At 41.6% G+C, this 19166-nt stretch overlaps 1 protein-coding gene across 2 annotated transcripts in view; it reads right to left on the bottom strand.

Moving 5' to 3' along the window:
- Nucleotides 1-19166, bottom strand: part of LOC309402464 (vasoactive intestinal polypeptide receptor) — a gene marked incomplete at its 3' end in the record, with an annotated part of 125205 nt that overhangs the window by 30288 nt on the left and 75751 nt on the right. For both annotated transcript variants that reach the window (XM_081996303.1, XM_081996302.1), the window contains 3 exons: nucleotides 10035-10138; nucleotides 5465-5565; nucleotides 3408-3540 (listed from right to left, as the gene is read on the bottom strand). In XM_081996303.1, the coding sequence (XP_081852429.1) occupies nucleotides 3408-3540; nucleotides 5465-5565; nucleotides 10035-10138 (338 nt within the window). The remainder of the gene's footprint in view (nucleotides 1-3407; nucleotides 3541-5464; nucleotides 5566-10034; nucleotides 10139-19166) is intronic.

Below are 19166 nucleotides of genomic sequence, written 5' to 3'. Positions count from 1 at the left end.
AGTGGCTGATTTCACAGACCTCTCCTAGCCTATCACCTTTACATCTGAGTGCTTAAAGCCCAGACTGACTAACACGCTCGAGAATATGCCTGTTTCTAAGCAATTTATGCCAACAGGATGATTCAGTTACACATAATTACAGACAGACTTTATGACTGAAGGCATGACAGAGAGAGCGCAAGTGGTTTTGGTGTCTACTAATGACTGTTGGTACTTTGGGCAATATGCTGTGTGTATATGTGGCCATCAGGCTCCTCTGCTGTTTCTACCCCTCCAGAAAATTCAAGGTCCCTTCAGTGATTTTTTCCCCACTGGAAAATCCCACAGTGGGATTTTGGAGGGTGCGGCTTCTCTGAAGGTCAGTCTACCTGCTTCTACATGAGTCAGTCGATCCCCATTGTGCCTGAGAACAAGCCTAATTGATTTGGGCAACTGGGGAGAGGAGAAAGGATGAGGGACATTTGCAGGACAAAAGGCCAGGGCCACCTTGTGCAGGTCCTGGGATCAATGATCGCTTAAGACTGCTACATTCAGCTATAAAAACAAGCCTTGCCTGCCAACTCAAGGTTTCTGCCCCATGAAAACAGGCTGAATTTTTCACCCAACCGGCAAGATTTTTCTTTCCACCAGGAGTGGATTTATCAAGAAAGAATGACCAAGGAATTCCAGGAGGCTACAGGTGCCACACATCACTCTGTAAATATCACCCAGTGCATGGTGCATGTTCTGGCTCATGTGATGGCTCAGTGATCCTCATCACATGTATTTTGGCTACATTAGCCCTGAAGTGCTTACTGCCACATTCTCAGGCTCTGTGGCCCATAGAAATGCCCAACAAACTTAATTTTTCAGGGTGCTTATGTTGAACTCAACGGTAATCCAAAACCATTTGAGTTTAAAATGGCATAAAGTTAACACTGTAACCAAGATTTCCCATGCTAGATAAAATGAAGTAAAAATGCCGTTGCGGCAAAGCCTATGAACAATTTTTTTTCGATTACATATACACCTATGTGTAGTGGAGTTCCTACTTGATTGGAACATTGACACATTTGTTGGTGGAGAACTTAAAATATTTTTGTGTGGCTGGTGCTTGAAACATAATTTGAAGTCTTCTTACTGCAAACAGGTAATGCCAAATTCAGGAATTTTGTTCCTTCATCAGAAATGCTGGATTCATTTGGATTTTATAGCCCTGAATCTGTTGTGGAAGCGGGCTGCCTTTATACTTTTTCCTTAAAGGAACTAACTGCAGTACTTTCTCTTCTAATAAAACACTGATATTGCTTTGGTTTTGCCTCTTCTAAAACAGCATAGTGGTGAGAGTAAATTGAACTGTTTGTCCAAACCTCTCCTCAGACTGAATGAGCTCAAGGCCATATCTAGCCATTATACACAAAACCTTCAGTAAATTGTGTATTAGGCCCTGGGTATATGAACTTGTACTCAGGTCTCCCAAGTCAAAACTTATTCCTGCAAGTTCAAAGCAGAAACAAATAAATTATTTAACCTAACTCAAGCCATCCTAACCCCAGCAAACCCACATAAACACAATGGACTTTATAACCGTTTCTGCAAACAGATGAATATTAGGAGAGGCATTTTGACTGCATTTCATGTAGGTATTTTTTCCCTATGACCTAAAAGCTTGTCCAAAATTTTGGGTTAAGACAGGTGCAGATTTCGCAGGGGGGATGCCTAGCCTAGTGTGGCAGAGACAGATTTGTTCCACCTGTTTTTATAACCCTTGTGTATCATCCAGCCATTCACCCGGAGCTGGCACGCAACATGAAGATCCTCCGATGGGGAGATACACACAGAGCGGTGGTAGCCACGGGTCTGCCTGAAAGCACACTGTCTTCCAGGAGCTGCCGATTCTGTGGGACGAGGTCCTGTATTTATACACAGAAGTGTTTCTGGATGGACGGTTGAAGCAACCACTTCTCACAGAGCTTTCTGCAGCCGTGCCTCAGTCACGACCCAGTGCCAGCTCCCGCAGGGGTGAGAGGTTAGTTCAAACTCCATGGCTCATTGGGTTCTTGGCTCCTCTGCCAATTAGCATGGCCAGCTACCTGTGGCAGCAGACACGGGGCAATTGTTTATTCCCATTTATATGTCATTCTAACCATTCATGGGCCTTCACAATAAAACCCCATCGCTGAAGAATACGGATCCCTGTGAACCACAGAGGGGAAAAACCCCAGCGGGTCACTGGAGCGCGTTGTGCTGCGGACAGTTCTCAGGGGACAGCCGGGAGCGGGCTGCTCTCCCATATCAACTGAGGGGTGCTCAAGCAGAAAGGTCATTGCAGCAGCAGGGACAGGACTCAGTGTAAGGATACAGAAAAGCCAGAAGGCAAGGATGAAATTGGGTGGATGGAAAAGAGAATCTTTTTCTGCTGCTGTATGACATAAAAAAACAGGTCCAGAAGGGATCTGCTGGACTGCGGTGCCCAGTCCCCTGCTATTACCAGCAAGCAGCTCATCTAACATTACGAATTTATAATGGAAGGTTCCTTTTTTTTTTTTGGATGACTTCTGATCACAACTCTTTCTTTTGGTGATTTCAATTTTCAATTTCCTGTCTAAATTTATTCGTGACTAGTGTCCTCTTACATCAATATGGCCTTCAGATAAACAGCTCTTCTCCCTCCATAATGTTTGCTCCAGCTGATAACACTGAGTTTGAAAGTGAAAAAATATCCAAGCTCCTTTATTCACCTCACTTATCATCCCAGTGGAGAAATCTTACAGTTGCAGACAGCTCGCGTGGGATACAGATCCAGATGAAAAATAGACAGTGATGTCTACACATAGATTTCCTGCCTAAACTCTCAGTGAGCCCAGAGAGCCATCCAAATGCAGATGCCTTTTTCAAAGTGAGGTGAACAGCTCTCCAGACTCCAGTGAGTATATTAATTAGAGCTCGACTGACTCTGGTTGCACTTTACGTACGTAGCTCGTGTATAGGTACTTACTCCATAGATACCTTAAGTTAGTTATGTGAACCTGGATCTGACTCCCACCCTCACTGAATGGAAAAGTTTTATTGAATCCCTAAACACAGGACTGCAAGTCTCCTTTGACCAGGATATCCAAGAAATTATCATGGGACTGGGAGATGCACAAAGGACTGACAGGAGCCCCAAAATCTTGTAGAATCTCGGTTGTAGGTTTGACCACAGAAGAGACAAGATGCCTATGAACTTCTGATCCTGCTAATTTATTTTATGCCTTTTCTGTACAAATTAAACTGCAGCAATCATGTTTTTGTTTCTTTCAAATGAGAAAAAAATTTGAAATCTTCCCAAAGTACTGTCTCACATGCATTTGCAAGGTAATTTTTGGTGCATTGTTTAAGAGGGGGAACAGAATAAGGTGGGAACTTCAATGTGCACGGCTACTTACTGAGCTCACAAAGCAGTGTTCAGATTCTCCACTTTCAAATAGGATGACATCTTTTATGAAGACTGCGATGGCTCTCATTATGAAGGACATGAAGAGGTGCATATGAATATAATTTCGAGTACAGTGTAGTTTTCTGTTTGGAAGAGATGAAACAACATTTCTGCATAGCAAGGCTTCTGAAAAGCATTATTTATCTATTTACATGTTTCTTCTGCCAAGACATAGACTTACAATTAAACATTAGAAACCCTGAGACAGACTGTGTTCTGATGTAAATCACCACAAATCCACTTAAGCCTTTTTAAATCCGCAAAACATGTGGCAATCCATACATCTGCAGCAGTGTTGCTGCTTTTCCAATTGTCAGAAAAAAAGGTCAAAATACAGAATGACAGAAAACAGGTCCATCACACTGCTCTCCACTGGAAAAGAAATGTTTTTGACTGAGAAAACTGTGCGCATGATAAAGGTCTGTTTTCTACAGAATGTTTGTACTGCAATAATTCTTTTCAAAGTGAAATGTTTCTTCAGTAAGAGAAATAAATTCTTAGCAGCTGCTGTCAAAAGTAACACATATTACAGGCTTTCTGGAGCAATATGAACTATATTTTCACTTAAAATGACTAGCTATTAATGATATTGAGAACAAGACCAGGGTTTTTCTGTCCCTTGCCCACTAATATTTTGAAGATGAATTCTGATCAAGTAGGTCTTTTTTTTCAATGAAGACTTTACATCAGCTAAAGCGAAATACTCTGGAAATGGGTACTTTGTACAGTCACCAGAATCGCAACAGACCTCACTCAGCAACACAATCAAATTACCACCTCTTAATGAGTCACTGTGCATTGGCAGAGTTTATGCTCTTAATCTCTGACAACGGCAAGATAATGTGACCGAGCTGAGTCCTCTGTACTTGCAGGCGAAGGTAAACTAAACTACGCTCTTTCCCACAAATGAAGAGCGTGAACACCAACAGTTTCACCAGCTCGGCTGTCACCTTGTACGTTGTTGAGATGAGATAACTTGCATGTGTGTCTGATTCACTCCTCCCTTGTAAGAAGAGTGGAGAGAGTGCATGTACTGAGAAGTGCAAAGATCCTGAAGGGTGAGGCCAGTCTTGGTATAAGTGTGAGAGTTACCCTAGAATGTATGCTGTTTCCTACAGCTTTCTTTGGGGGTGATGTCTGGACCAGACTGTGACAAATTGGACAACCATGTAATGCATTCCAGGGAAGCCACTGGAGAGTGGCATGAGGAGATGGAATCACATCTAGAAGGTTCCTCCATCTCACGGAGGTCTGCTTTGTGCTGTTCTCCCTATACATAAACAACATTATAATAGGCAGTTACCTTATATGCAGACTCCTTCATTGGAGGCACCCAAATTTAGATGCCTGAATCTATTATAAACAATGGAGACTGAGGATTAATTCATTTGCTGCAGTCTAGGCAACTAATGCCACTTGATATGCTGTAGAGTATCTGCCCATCAATCCCTAAGGGCCTGGATCTCCTGAAGGTTCGTAGTATATCTGCTACCCTTGTGGACATCTCAGAGACTCCAGAATGTCTAAAATGGCTCTGGGTGTCTATGTCTATATATATATATGACATATAGCAGGAAGCACTTCTGAAATAGACTTTGGGCGGCAGTTTTGGGGTGTGATTCATCTGTAACATTTTGGATACCTATTTTAGTAGAAATGCATCATTCCATAGTATCCATATACACCATAGTGACTAGATCTCTGTGGACTATAATAAGATGATGGGATAATGTCCTCTAATACAGAGATCCATCATGTAACAATCAGTTTAGTGAGATGAATCCCACCTAAATAATTGGATTGGGTTATAACTCTCACACAAAGGCCATGAAGAACATACCAGAAAACAGTGGTACCTTAAGATGGAGGAACTTTCCTCCCCCGTCCAACTGAAACTTGACAGAAGTCTTTTGCATCCATGTGTAACACTTATAGCCTATAACTTAGATAGCCAATATGTACTTTGAGTCACCCCCTTAACTGTGCTTTTTTTGCTCATGGTCTTACCTGAAGAGACATAAAATGATCATAGCAGCAGTGAGAGCAATGAGCGATAAGGTATATCCAATGGTGTAGCCGGTCTTGACTGTGCCGTAGAATGCCGTTTGCTAATGTGAAGGAAAGAAACAAAACAGGTCTTTCAAAAAGCTGCCAACATGCATTCCTAAATATACCATCACTGAGCCTTTAGTGACTTTCTTGGTGAGACAAGGAAATCATCCTACTCCATTCTCTTAAAAAATCTCCAACTCCTTCACCCTTTAAAATTACATCCAGTAGAGTACATGATTCAGATACCGTTGGTGTGAATAAGAACGTGTCCGATTGCAGTAGAGCTTGGATCACTCCAAAACCAGGTTACAGTTACACAAGGGAAAAGTGCAGACAGGAAGGAGTCTGAATTGACACTTGCAGAGACAGCTACACGGTTATAACCTTGTGGAACAAGAATGAGTAACGTTCAGTTAAACACCGCGCTGACACATTGGCTCTGAGGTGGTACGTATGATGAGCCTCATCTTATTAATAAAGTTTGAGGACAGCACTGGTCTGGAAATGGGTTTGTTTTTGTAGAAGCTAGGCATTGTGTTTCGGCAAGTAAAAACTTAAGATGTTCTCACTGAATTTACAGATATATTAATTCAGAAATATATGTTAAGTTGGAAATGAGTTCATGGCTTTTCTCTTTGACAGCACACAGAGAGAATCCCTGAGCATGGGGCACCATGGGACTTAAATCCAACAGGGAATCTGTGTCTAAATAAAATGTGGAATTAAGGCAACAAAACTCCAGCTCTCCTAAGGCTCTCCAGCAACACTCCAAATCAATATATTTTGATTCTCAGCTTAAAAAAAGGTCAAAAGATCAGTTGGTATTTGGACATTTGTTTTATCACTGAAAAACCCAAGTTTTTATGAGAATCTAACTCCGTTTGTGGAGCATCTTATTTTTCCAGCCCTTGATTGACCCTCCTCTGCCTTCTTTGTCACCATTTTCTAAAAAAACCCAAACAACCTAAACTGCAAAGATCAGTGTAGACAGAAAACCTAAGCCCAATCTTGTTTGGGAAAAACTCTTTAATAACAGTGAGGGTTGACATTTTTATATGCTATTTTCATAGGCCTTGACAAGTACTAGGTACTTTACAGAACCAGTGAGGCTGAGATGAGTAGTAATCCTCTAGCATTTGCACAAGCCAGCTTGGAGGGGTGTTAAAACAAGACAGAGCTTTCAGAGAGCGCAAAGGTTACACTGGTCATATCTATATTACTTCTTAGACCACAGATCTCAGAGGTGACTAAAAGCACTATGTCTTTACAGCCCCATTCAGGGAATCCACATCAGCAAGAGCTTTGCTGATATAATTCATAGCAAGGGTTTCAGGCCAATTTATCTACCTTGCCTCGCCCATATGATGCCAGGGAGGCTGCTATGGTGATGGAGTCACCCAGTTTGGTATGGTCATACCTAAGCCTCACTCATCTGTACTGCATAGAGTGATTTGCACTGCAGTAAGGAACAGCAGAGGTTCCACCTTTCCAGTCCACTGTCCTGCAGATCCCACCCAAAGCTCATTACACTCTTGTTTGAGTCTGGGCTCTGGCCTCTGTCCCAAAGGCAGCTGAGACTTTCACAATGACAGCAGTCAACTTCCTTCATGCTGATTTTGTCTTTCTTTTATTATTTGGTTTCTTTCTTGATAGCAATATTCCAGGTAAGACCTAACCAGCAGAAGGAGGCAGCATGTGGTAGGGGACTGAGTTTGAGGAAGAGGTTGTCCCACACTATATTTAGGAGAGCAGAGAAATGGGGGAAAGGGAATTAAGAGATATCATAGGAGATGTCAGCTGTGGGGTGGTGGATGGAAACTGTTTACAGTTACTGTTACAGCATGACTAGGTATGGGCCTTTTCCTTCTTAGAGTTATTTACAGGAGCCAGTTATGCACAGAAAGATCTTGGTGTTATTCAACAAATAATTCCCTGCCCTTCTCTTTTATGATGATCAATTTTTCTTACGTACAGAGATGGCTCTGCATTCAGCTTTAATGTAGCATGTGGGGTCATCTCTGTTCCGGAAACAACACAAAATGACTTCTCACTCTTCATTTGCACTTGCTAATGACAATCACTTCCTATTTTACAGATAGAAAAACAGAGAATTTTACCCTAGATAATAAATGGAATTGGAATTTCACTCAGCACTCAGATCACTAAAATATTCTTATTAGAGAAAAGAGGGATTTAGAGAAGTGAAGAAAATCCGTGCCAGGATGCCTGGGTTCTAGCTGTAGACCTAGATGGATTTACAATATGAAATGAGACAATTTCATCAATCTCTGTCTGACTTCTAAAAGTCTCTTTAATTTCACAGGAACGTGATAAGAACAACTAGTTAAGGTAGATGCTAAACTAAGATTAACTGAGAATTAACTTCCTTAGTTTCTGTTCAGTAACAGCTACATTTGTCCCTAGGTAACTGAGATTAGAATGTGAAACATTTACATTTATAAGAGAAAAAGAACAGAAATACTGATAACAAGTCTTTCAGTAACCTTGCACCCAAACATGCTTTGGCTTCACATCACCTAGCCAAAAGTCATCTTGGCTCCCTCTAGAGTAAATCCAAAGAGGTCCCTTTGGAGAAAAATGTGGGGTGAACTGACCTCTGGAGGTGTATATTTTCTTCACCATATTCAGACAGAGGCTATGGTGACACATAGGGTGGGCCCCTCTGATCAGATGGAGGCACACGAGGGAGAAGCTGTGCATCACAGCTGACACTGGGACAGCAAAACAATCCTCCCCATTTGCTAATACGTGGGTTTTCAAGGTCAAGTTGGGGAAGGAATCATTATCACTGGAAAGATCATAAGTGCACTACTTTGGTGCTTACATCATCTGCTTCTTAGGGACTGCCAGACTTCACAACTAAAATTTGACACACAGCCTTTATTTATTTTTCATACTTTTCTTCTTGTTTCTGACTTGAGACCGGCAGGCAATAAAAGTGCATGAAGTGCATGGAAGGTTATGAGTCTGTTCTGGACCTCATGTCCCATACAGCCTGCTGTTCTCCTTTTTTTCTATTCCCTTCACTTCTTCCTCCCCAAACTGACAGCTGATTTAACAACAACAAAAATCTTTTATTCTTCATAGGCTAGTACTGCATGTTCACCTCCTTCAGCCACCTTTCACACAAATTAGACTTAAACAGCATGACAAAACCGTGGAAATCAAGAGAAAATAATTAAGAAAGAATTAAAAGAACACAATACGTGTTCTCTTGGTAACGCGGCACTCTGGCAACACTGCAATCCATTGGGTAGCCAAAGCATGTCCCAGGAATTCCCAAATCCCCTTTGCATCTGGAACATAAACCACAGCTCTCAACGGAGGACCTTCCTGGAGCAGACCCGTAACAATGGCTTTCGCAATGTGCAGCTGGTGCCACACAACTCGATCTGAGGAATGGGACACTTGAGGATGTGAAGTGGTGGCTGGCCTCAAAGGCAGACTAAGGCCCTCTTCAGTAGAGCTCTGAAATTCTTTGTACAACTTCCCCTTTGCTATTTTCTGTATTCTTTCCCTCTTAAGGCTGGCTCAGTTCTGTTCAGATTCTCCATTAACTCTTTGAGTGCCCTGGTATTGTGTGACTATATAGAAAGACCTCTCACCATATGTATTTATTTATTATTGAGATTCCTATGTCTAACATTCATGAACACTGATATATGTCATACAGCAGAAAAAAAGCATTGGCATAGGTTTAATATAAATATATAGTTGCAGTTAAATATAATTCTTCTCTAGCGTAAGTTTTTTCTTGTTGTCTGTGGGACAGCTATAGGTGACCAGTTTAGACTAGATGTTGAACTTCCGGTTAGGTGAGACGAATCTTGCTTCAAACAATTTTTGTTATCCTCTTTAGACTTTACTCTTCGTGTCTTAGAATACACTAAACCAATAACAAACTCCTTTTTGTGTAATGACAATACTCTATAAAGCTTATACCTATAAAAATTATACCTATGTCAGTCATTATTAATTTACACACAGGCAGTACCCCAGAGAGCTTGTGGATTTTCTTACAAAATTTGGTAACATTGCATGAAAATTTGTGTGTTCCCTGCAGTTTTCTAGATCTTTAGCTGGTTGAGATCAGCAGAGCAGCACTGATGGCAGGTGAGTTATGTGCTTTTATCCCTTTAGATTTTTTGATGCTTATGTTGGTCTAGAAATACTGGAATTACCACATCTACTTAAGGATAAATATAAATTGTGGAGGGCTTGTCTCAAAGTTGAACATGGAAGATAAAGAACCTGAACTTACGGGCATCACAGAGACACAGGTCTGATCTTCTCAGGTGCTGATTTCCTGCCACTCCCCTGGAAATCAAAGGGAGGATCGACTCTTTGCCCAGACACTTGATCTCTGCTTCCAGGGACCCTCAAGAGGATCCTTCCTTCTTGAGGAATCGGAGTGAGAATGCAAAAAATTGGGCATGGGAGGATCACATGATTCTGATATTGATCCCTGGTAAATATTGTTGTCTACACACCCAGGTTTACAAACCTCATCCCCTGGAGTGCTGTTGGAATCATATCCACAAGCTACGGCATACGGCGCAGGGTACACATCCGTCCAGCCCTGGCTTGTACAATTCCTGGTCACGTTCCCTGAAAGAAAAGAGAAAAGCATGATTTAAAAAGAAATGTTCAGCTTGTTGTTAAAGAAATGACTGCCTTTTGTTGATCCAAATGGCAGAGCTCATTTCTTATAACACTTAAGAGCAAAATTCTCATTCTTTTTCTCTGTTACGAAGTGCTCATACTGCACCAAACACATAAATGTGAGGGACCCATTGGGTCGTAAAGTTCAGACCTCAAAACCAAGTATATTTTAATATTGAGGTACCCACAAAACATATCTTCTAATGGTACCATAATGCCAGTTGTACTGAGACTGTTGGTTGTTAGCACTGCACCAATATTGTTTGAGAGCATTATTGTCATATCGCCTTTGTTCCTGGAAAATTTTTCATCTAAACAGAGTATTTATGTCTTTCACTTCGCTTGCTAGAAGCCAAGACAGTGATAGATACACTGCTCGTTTCATGTTATGTAGGTAAGGTCGGAGGTCTGGGAACTGAATGGTCCTCAAAACCCAGACCTTGCCTACAAGCAGAGCCCTGATCAAATGTGCTTCCTGGGACATCTACTGCACTCTTGTCTGAGAAAAAAACACTTCAAAATTTGGCTATGAGGGGAGAAAAACCAGATACTGACACCCTGTATTGCCTGTTTTAATGTGTATACTCAAAGGCAGGAAGATTTCCTGGGCTCTTAAGCAAGTTGAGTGCCTAGGGCCTCCAACGGGCTGAAGAGAGCCTTAATTAACATAAGGACATCTCTCTCCTTCAGTCAAAACTGATAAAACTGTGAAGTTCTCATGCCTCTGGTACTCCACAGATCCCGGTCTATCCAGGATTGTAAGGGGGCTGTCCAGTGTACACCAAGCAAAGCACTTCTCACTTCATAAGGTATCTCTGCTTCCTGTCCCAGCTGGACCTCAAACCCGTATTTCCATTCGGAATGCAATTAGCTGCTTGGACACCTCTGATCTGGATGACTATTAGAACTCATCTGTTGTTCAAAGTTGGTCTATGAAATGTGCATTGTCCTTAAAAATTATTTCAGTGGCAGCCACTTGGTTTGTTCTTGGTAGGGCCTACTCCTCTGTTGAATCAACTTTCTCTGAAGAGAGGTAAGGGGCATTATTTATTGTCAAGAGCACAGGTTACCAAATTTAATTTTCTCCTTTCTTTTCTAAAGTAACTGCAAGTTCAGTGTGACTGCAACAGGGATACCAGTTACTGGGAGGGGTCCTGTTTGCCTAGGGGCTGTGCAGACATTAATCAAGCAAAAGAAAGAAACACCAACGATCTGACCAGGATAGACCTTACCTTAAAAGGTTTGCAGTCCAAAAGGCCAAGACAGATGTTTGTTAGGCAAAAATAACAAAGCAGCAATACATCCAACAGTACATTGCAAATTCCCCCAGCACCCACTCTGACCACTTGTTCCCACCCTGTCCATCTCACACAAATCACATCACTGTGGCATTTCTTTGGTGTCATTTATCACATAAAACTGCCTGCCATCCCTGATTGGTACAATAAACCAGAATGAGCAAACAATAGTCAAAACTTGCTTCTTAGATGAAGAATTACATCAGTGAAACTCAAGTGCTTTGCAAACATTTCCAACAACGGGGTTCTTTGCACACAGGAATAATAAAAGCTCTGCAAACAGGACCAAATCAATTATGCAGCTATGAGTCATGAAAATATTCAAGCATCACCTCAATTTCTGACAATTGAGTCATCTGAACTTCTTCCTAACCATAGACTTGTCTTGCACTGAAATCAGCAGCAGCCTATCCCCTGGCTTAATTCACTTCTTGAATCTCCGTGACAGGTGGATTTTGACACTAAAACTTGAGCCCACAATTTCTTTTTACAGGATCTAATCTCCATGAAGTCGCTGACGCCTTTGTTCATTTTATGAGCTACTCCGAAAGAAATTAACTTCAGCACAGTTTGGTGGGTTCCTGTTCCCCAGTTTTTTTCTGCATGTCCATTGTTTGCATTTCTTTTTACCAGGGTTCATATTGGGATCATAAGAGATCTTGTGTAAACAAATCAAGGAGATGGCTGTTCAGTCCTTTTTTTTTTTTTTTTTCTTTTTGAGGTGTTATGTAATTTCTGTCACTTCTTCTTCATTATAATGGATCCCATTATCTGAACTTTTCTGCTTCCCACTTCCTGCTCAAAACTCCTCTCTGTTTAGGAATGCCTTCAGCTTTCATAGTGGTTTTGATTCTTTGCTTCTTATTCTCAGTGAACTAAGGGGTGCTTGTTTCAGCTTGATTTCCTCATATTTCTCCTATTTCTTCTTTTTGAGTGCACTTCCTCACACTTGTTTTGATTATTTTTGTAATTCCTCTCACTGGTCTCAAGAATACTCTCAAAAGGTGTCTTAATGCTTCAGCAGATGTAGAAACTAAGGTAGAGGGAAGCACAATGATACAGAATCATCGGGATTAAAAATAATAAAAATGTCCCTGACTTTAGGGAAACTCACTTCCCAGAGAAGTTTTTCTACCACCCTTTGCTGCTCACGTCACTTTTTGATGTGCAAATCCACACACATGGTGTGATACAACAAAACTTTCTAATAACCATCGTGTTCCGTACCAGATGTCTGAGAGTGCAAAAAGTACAAGGTTAGAAGTCATAGATTTTTACCACACCACAGTTTTTGCTCAAGTGATGAATGATGGATGATGTCTCTCCTCAGAGCAAACAACATTTCTAATTACTACTACTTCACAAATTAATTTCAATACTGAAAAGGAACACAAAATTTGGAGAAGTGCCTTACAAGCTTAGTTCTTAGCCTGAGGTTTACAGGCAGCAAACTCTAGACTGAAGTATTAAACTGAGATTTTTATGTTACAAGGTCAAATCCCAGCTCTGCCACAGACCTCCAGTGAAACTGCAGCCAGTTCTTGTGATCTCCCTGGGTCCCAGTTTCCTCAACAACTGAGGTGATAAAGTCTGGTCTTCTGTTAACGGGAAGGCAAAGTGTTCAAAGCACCAGAAGTTTTATATGCTGTTTTCCAGAATCGTCTCCCATTAACTTGTGTTTCCTGCTACTTTGTGTAACACAAATTCTCCCCAGAATGGTACACTAAGGAAGTACGTTGAAGCCGCAAAACATAAGTGGCAATACCAGAAAAGGCAGAACTTTGAGACTTGGAAATGGCATCTCCAGTCTTTGAAAGTTCACAAGGTTTCTGAAACTTTCCCATTTACTGTCAGAGTGAGGCTAAATCTTTTTAAACTGTATTCCTGGACAGTTAATGAGAAAGAAGACCAAGGGTTTACAAATCAGTAACACATAATTAGCAGCGCACAGTGGAGGAGATTCACAGTGAGAGCTGGAAAGCATCCCACTGCCAGTAGCTTTGTGCTCCAGGCTCTCCTCTACGTTGTGGAAAAAGGAGGTTCAAGTCCCTGGTGTGAACAGAGTCCCGCTCAGTAGGGTGGTATTGGTTAACAGTTTTTTCCTTATCCCAGTCATGAAGTAATCTGCCTTTTGTGGGGCTCGCATTTCATTTTGATCAGAAAAGTTACAGCTGTCAAACCAGTTCATCTACTCCTAAAAACCACATTCATTTTGATGAGATGATGTGTTCCATTAAAAATAAAAAAGTTGCATTTGAAAAAAACCACAACTAACTCTCATCTATGATAACAATAAACTCATAACATGTCTTACCAGAACTCAGCTTCTTGCTTTCACAGACTCACAGAATGGCTGAGGTTGGAAGGGACCTATGGAGGTCAACTGATCCAACCTCCCTGCTCAAGCAGAGCCACCTAGAGCTGGTTGCTCAGGACCATGTCCAGATGGCTTTTGGATAACCCTGGAAACGTCCAAGGATGGAGACTCTACAACCTCTCTGGCCAAGCTGCTCCAGTGCTCGGTCACACTCACAGTAAAAAAGTGTTTCCTTATGTTCAGATGGAGCCTCCTGTGTTTCAGTTTGGCCACGGTTAGAAAATGCAAAGATGGTTAGGAAGTGCAAGAGTGTCTCGTTATTTCAGAAGTGCACTTGTAAATGGGAGCCTTGGATGTAAGAGAAGTCCTCTTCTGAGTGCTGTCACAAGCAGAGGACAAAATTCCTAGTTCCCATTTCAGGGGTGCACAGTTGCTGCAGAAGCACCAGGCATATGCTCCCATGAGGCTGGGATACCGCTTATGAGATGTTGCTGCCGATGCTGCGGTGATACACTGCTCTCCAGCTCATCCACAGAGACCCCACGTGTGGCAAAGGGGGTAAGGCAACCAGGCTGACCTGTTTTCATTGTAGTGTAAATTAAGTGAAATCTCTCCCTGGCTGCCAAAGGTGTAAATCATGCATGTTGGGAGCTACACTGGCTCGGCAGACGCACAGTAATTGCTAAGATGCAATAACTCGATTGTGCATCTGAGTCCTGAGCAAAGCACCACAGGGGGACAATTAGAGGGGTCTCAGCAGCCCAGCTCTTTCACGGCACTCTTCTCTCCTTGCAGCTCTCAGGAAAAAGGAGTTTAAAGATGAGGTTTTAAAGGGAACAAGGTGATGACCTTTTCATGAGGCTCCCTGCCAGGTAGGAGGGGATGAATGTACAAAGGGAGCAAAATAACAGTGCAGAAACTAAAGGGGAAAAAAAAAAGTTAGTTCCCTACAGCTGACAAATACAATGTGCAGAGGTAATCCTGATACTGGCAGAGAACCAGGACGGGAAACTAACCAGTCAGCTTGCCCAAAGTATGCTGTGGCATAAAAGCCATTGCTTACAGAAGGGAGTTACAAGTGCAAATATGAGGTTAGACCTTTGGCTCATTTATATCAGCGTTTATGACAGTCAAGGCATAAAACACTATTGAAAGGCAAAGGGTGAAGCTGCAGGCCTGAACAACCAGTTTTTGGTAAGTTTTACTGCAACAGTGCCTTAAAGGTTCACATGTAGTGTAACAGGCCGTAATTGTTTAATCAAATCCCCACATTTCTTGGTCTAGGCTGAGATACGAGCTCTGCCTCTTTGCAGATGTGTTGACCATAGAAGTGCAAATGTGTTAGTGGCTTCAGGTCAAGCCCCAGCGAGATCAGCAGGATCTCTCCCAAGATCAATGCCAGCCAGCCTCCAGCACACTAAACCCTACCCAACTGCAAAGTTAAGCATACAGGATGGGCCATCAAGGTCAACGTAAACTGCTGCATACGTAATATATGCACATATAATAAAGCACGGCTCTTCCTCATGTGCTACCTCTGCCTGTATTCCTTGAAAACCTGCTTGAAGCGTGCCACGGCAATTAATGATCATGTACACAAAGCACAAGGAGAGATTCCACTTCCTCCGTACACTTTTGCATCTTTCTAGTATCATGTCTGTTGTAGGACAGGACTTCGCCATCCGGCCCAGCAGCTGCTCCTGGTTTAAGCAAATGCTTCTTTAGAGTTCACAAAGCCCTCTCTAATTTCCTAATCTGCACGGTTTGATGGCATGCCTATTATGGAAATGGAATGATTGTAAGCAATTAGCCAAATGATCCTTCTGATTAGCCCGTATAGTTGTGCAAGATTTGGTACATGGCTCACACCTATCCTAAGCGGCTTTTTTTCGCTTGCAGGGTGATTCAGAAACTCCCTGCTCTGGTTAGCAAAGACAGAGGGAAGGAAATCCCTCTGAATGAAAACAAGCAGGACTGGCTAAATTCTGAGACAAGTTTTCTTTAAAAATCCCCACGTTTCTTTTTAGCATAAAAAACCCCATTAAAAATAAAAAAACCTCAACACCTGTAAACTCATGACAGAAATGTCCAAGTATTCCTGGGTTTACTTCAGGTTTTGAATATTCAGATCTTACTAATTGTTTTCATTCAATTTCTTCCGAGGATAAAGGCATTCTCCTCTCCTCTTCCTCTCCCACACCACTGTTATCTTTTTTAGTTGCATCTACAAGTAACAATGAATTGACATTACCGATAGCTATCAGGACACAAGAAGGATTTTTTGGTCTTTAACACCCTGCTTGCTTTTTTACCAATTGGGTGAAGAGCTGTTGAAGCTTCCTAGAAACTAGGGCAAGATAAAAAGCTAAATGACTTCATGGCTTTGCATCTTGCATATCCTGGTGATGGTGGAAATATCTTCTAAGCTCCCTCAAATGGAAGTCGCATATGAGCTAGTATTCCACACACCCAACCACTGAATTTATCTTATTCCTATACTCTGAATTTTTCTTACCTCTTTCTAATAATTCTGATAGCTTTTTATAATTTTGGCTTTCACTTGTACCTTCCAGGTCTATGACCCCTACCATTTCTTTATACGTTGCATGAAATGTACCTCCCTATGCTTATTTTAGACCTGCTGATGGACAATTTCGTTTAGTACCCCTCTCTCATACACCATGAAACAGCCATTCCCCACCTACTTTCCCCAAACATTCATGACTGTATTTACCTCTGACTTACACCCTTTCAATCCACATTTTTCTAGATGGAAGAGCATTAATCTAGCTACTCCACTTGTGCAGTGTCTGTCCATACCTTTATTCATACATTGTTCCAATGATGGTGGCCCTATTCTCCTTTGTACATGAACCTTCTACTATCACCTGATGGACCTGCTCAGTTGCACCTTCCATGAGGTCTTCTGGCCTTGATCTTGGTCCCTCTGTGGCCCACACAAACAGTCCATAGGGCTGACTCCACGTCTTCTTCCTCTGCCTTCAGGATCCTCATAGCCCTATACAAGGGGTCTAACTCTGCTCTGCAGTGAATATTTGTTTTCATCACTGGTCCTTGGGAAAAATTGAGAGATGTTTTTTCTACAGCAAAACACTGAACACACAATTTATTGATTGGGATAGACTTTCTGGAAAAGGAACAAACACATGCAAAACTTCTACTTCAATTTCCTGATTTACAAATGTATTTGAGAATGATGTGGAGGAGAGATGAATCAAAATGACTTTACAGATTGGGTTATACCAACCAGTAAAGGGCTTGGTAGACGAATGACATGATTTATTCATGACATATTGGAAGAGAAGTGAGGAGGTAGTGGAACCAAGATAAAACCAGAACATTTTCTTTGTAAAAGGTGTTTGATCTGGGTAGGAGTTAAACATTGAACAGTTAAGAGAGAACTGTATTCCAAGCAATTTGTTGTTTATGTCTCGCTCTTAATGTTTTTCTCTTTCTTAATTTCTTTTTGCTTCTCATCTCTTTGAAATACACATTCAGGGCTCAGAAACATGTCTGAAACTTTGTGCTATAGGTGAGGTTTTACCTCTTTGATCTTAGTGGAAGAAAACCTCTTACTGGCTTTTAATGGGAGCCTGAATTAATAGGAGATATAGGTCAATCATTGTTAAGGTGTGTTTGCTTTTGTCTCCCTCTTGCTTCTCTTGCCCTTTACTGTAATAGCTTCTAAAGGAGAGGGGAAGGTCTGCTGTGAGTAGCAATCTGTCCTGCTTCTCTGTCATCATATTCCATGGTCAGAAATTGATTTTTTCAAGCAGAAGTTATTAAAGCAATAGTGGTTCTTATCATCTACTCTTCTTGAGATGCTGCTGAGCCCACTGGAACGTCTCTAGTTCCATTTTTATTATTGATCTGTCCTACTGTTACTGCGAAACACCTGAGACTTTCAGACAGCTATAGCTTGTACTTAACTGAATGCTGAAGGGGTTAGATTCGGGAGAAACTTGTGGGGTAAGCAATTTCAAGATATTTTCCAAACCTGCTTTATCTGCCTCAGTCATGATCTCCCAAGATCATTCTTTCGGTACAATTTCTGCTTAGCATTTCATGCTATTTCATAATTTCATGCCATAGTACAAACTATGGCATGGTATCAGCACGTCATATAGCAGACACAGCCTTCAGTTTCTTCGTTTATTCTTTTTCACATCACTTGGACTGCAGTTATTACTGCCACATCTCCGGTGCCTTGAAGCTTACCACACTCTGCATTTTGGGAAATCCTCCATTTTCCCTTATCTTCCTTTCCCCTTCCTGCACATTACATTTCTAAGTGTGAAGATCTCAATCCTTAATAACAGATAAATCTCTCTTCTGAGCGTCACACGTTCCCCTTTATTAGGCACCTTTTGTAAACTCTGTTTGTTTTCTTACATTAAAAGCAGAGCTGTCAAACTCTAGGACAAATTTCTCATTAGATCTTTCAATATTGTGATCATAGTATACCAGGAAATATTTACAAGAAAAAGGTACACATTTCTGGATAAGCAGAGCTATAGCAACTCCACAAGCCTCGGGCTGGCAGTGGCTTTCAACCTAAGGACCTCAAGACAGTACGCACTTGTATCACTGGCCATGCACAACTTGGGGTGCTCCATAGGATGGTGGAGACGTTCAGCTACTGCTCACAAAACCTTCTCAGCACCAGTCCTTCAGAGGAGTGGGGCACATGCATTGTGACACCTCAGTTGCCAACTAATCTCAAAAGTCTAAAGCAAACCCATGCTTTAAATAAGCTGTATACCCGGAAAGCCATCTGTTTATTTACACCCATGCGCATTGCTGGAGCTGGCTAACACTAAAGATGCACTCTTAAATGTGAATATAAAATCAATACCGATCTGTGAAAATGGGGTCATCCAGCACTGTTTTTTTGCCTCGGACCTTCTGTTGTCCATGACAAATGAGAAAAATGAACATCAAACAGGGCTGGAGGCTGCCCTGATGGGCACAGGGAGCAGGAGCATTGGCTGACTTGTCCCCTTTTCGGTGATTTAAAGGTGGGCTGTGCAAACAATTAGCACAATTCTATGTAAATGAAGAGGTTTCCTGGCAATTCTGCCTTTGTGATATGAAGGGACATTTGGACTGAGCACCTGAACAGGTCAAGGGCCCTCAGTGAACAAATCTCCATAACAGATGCACTCAGATGCTTGTTTCCTTTTAAATGAGCATTGTAGTAAATAAATAGTGGGGCTGGTTCATTTTTGGGTTGTCGATGGTAGTGATAATGTCTTCTGCTTATCTGCTGCCATCTGCTCATCCCTCTCCTCATTTTATTCAGTTTTCATTCCAGTTTCAAAAGCAATATAGAATAAAG

This window comes from Phaethon aethereus (genome assembly GCF_964289735.1).
Source record: "Phaethon aethereus genome assembly, chromosome: 2".
NCBI classification, from domain to species: Eukaryota; Metazoa; Chordata; class Aves; order Phaethontiformes; family Phaethontidae; genus Phaethon; species Phaethon aethereus.
The sequence above is the reverse complement of the archived record's forward strand: the minus strand, read 5'-3'. Positions and strand labels throughout refer to the sequence as shown.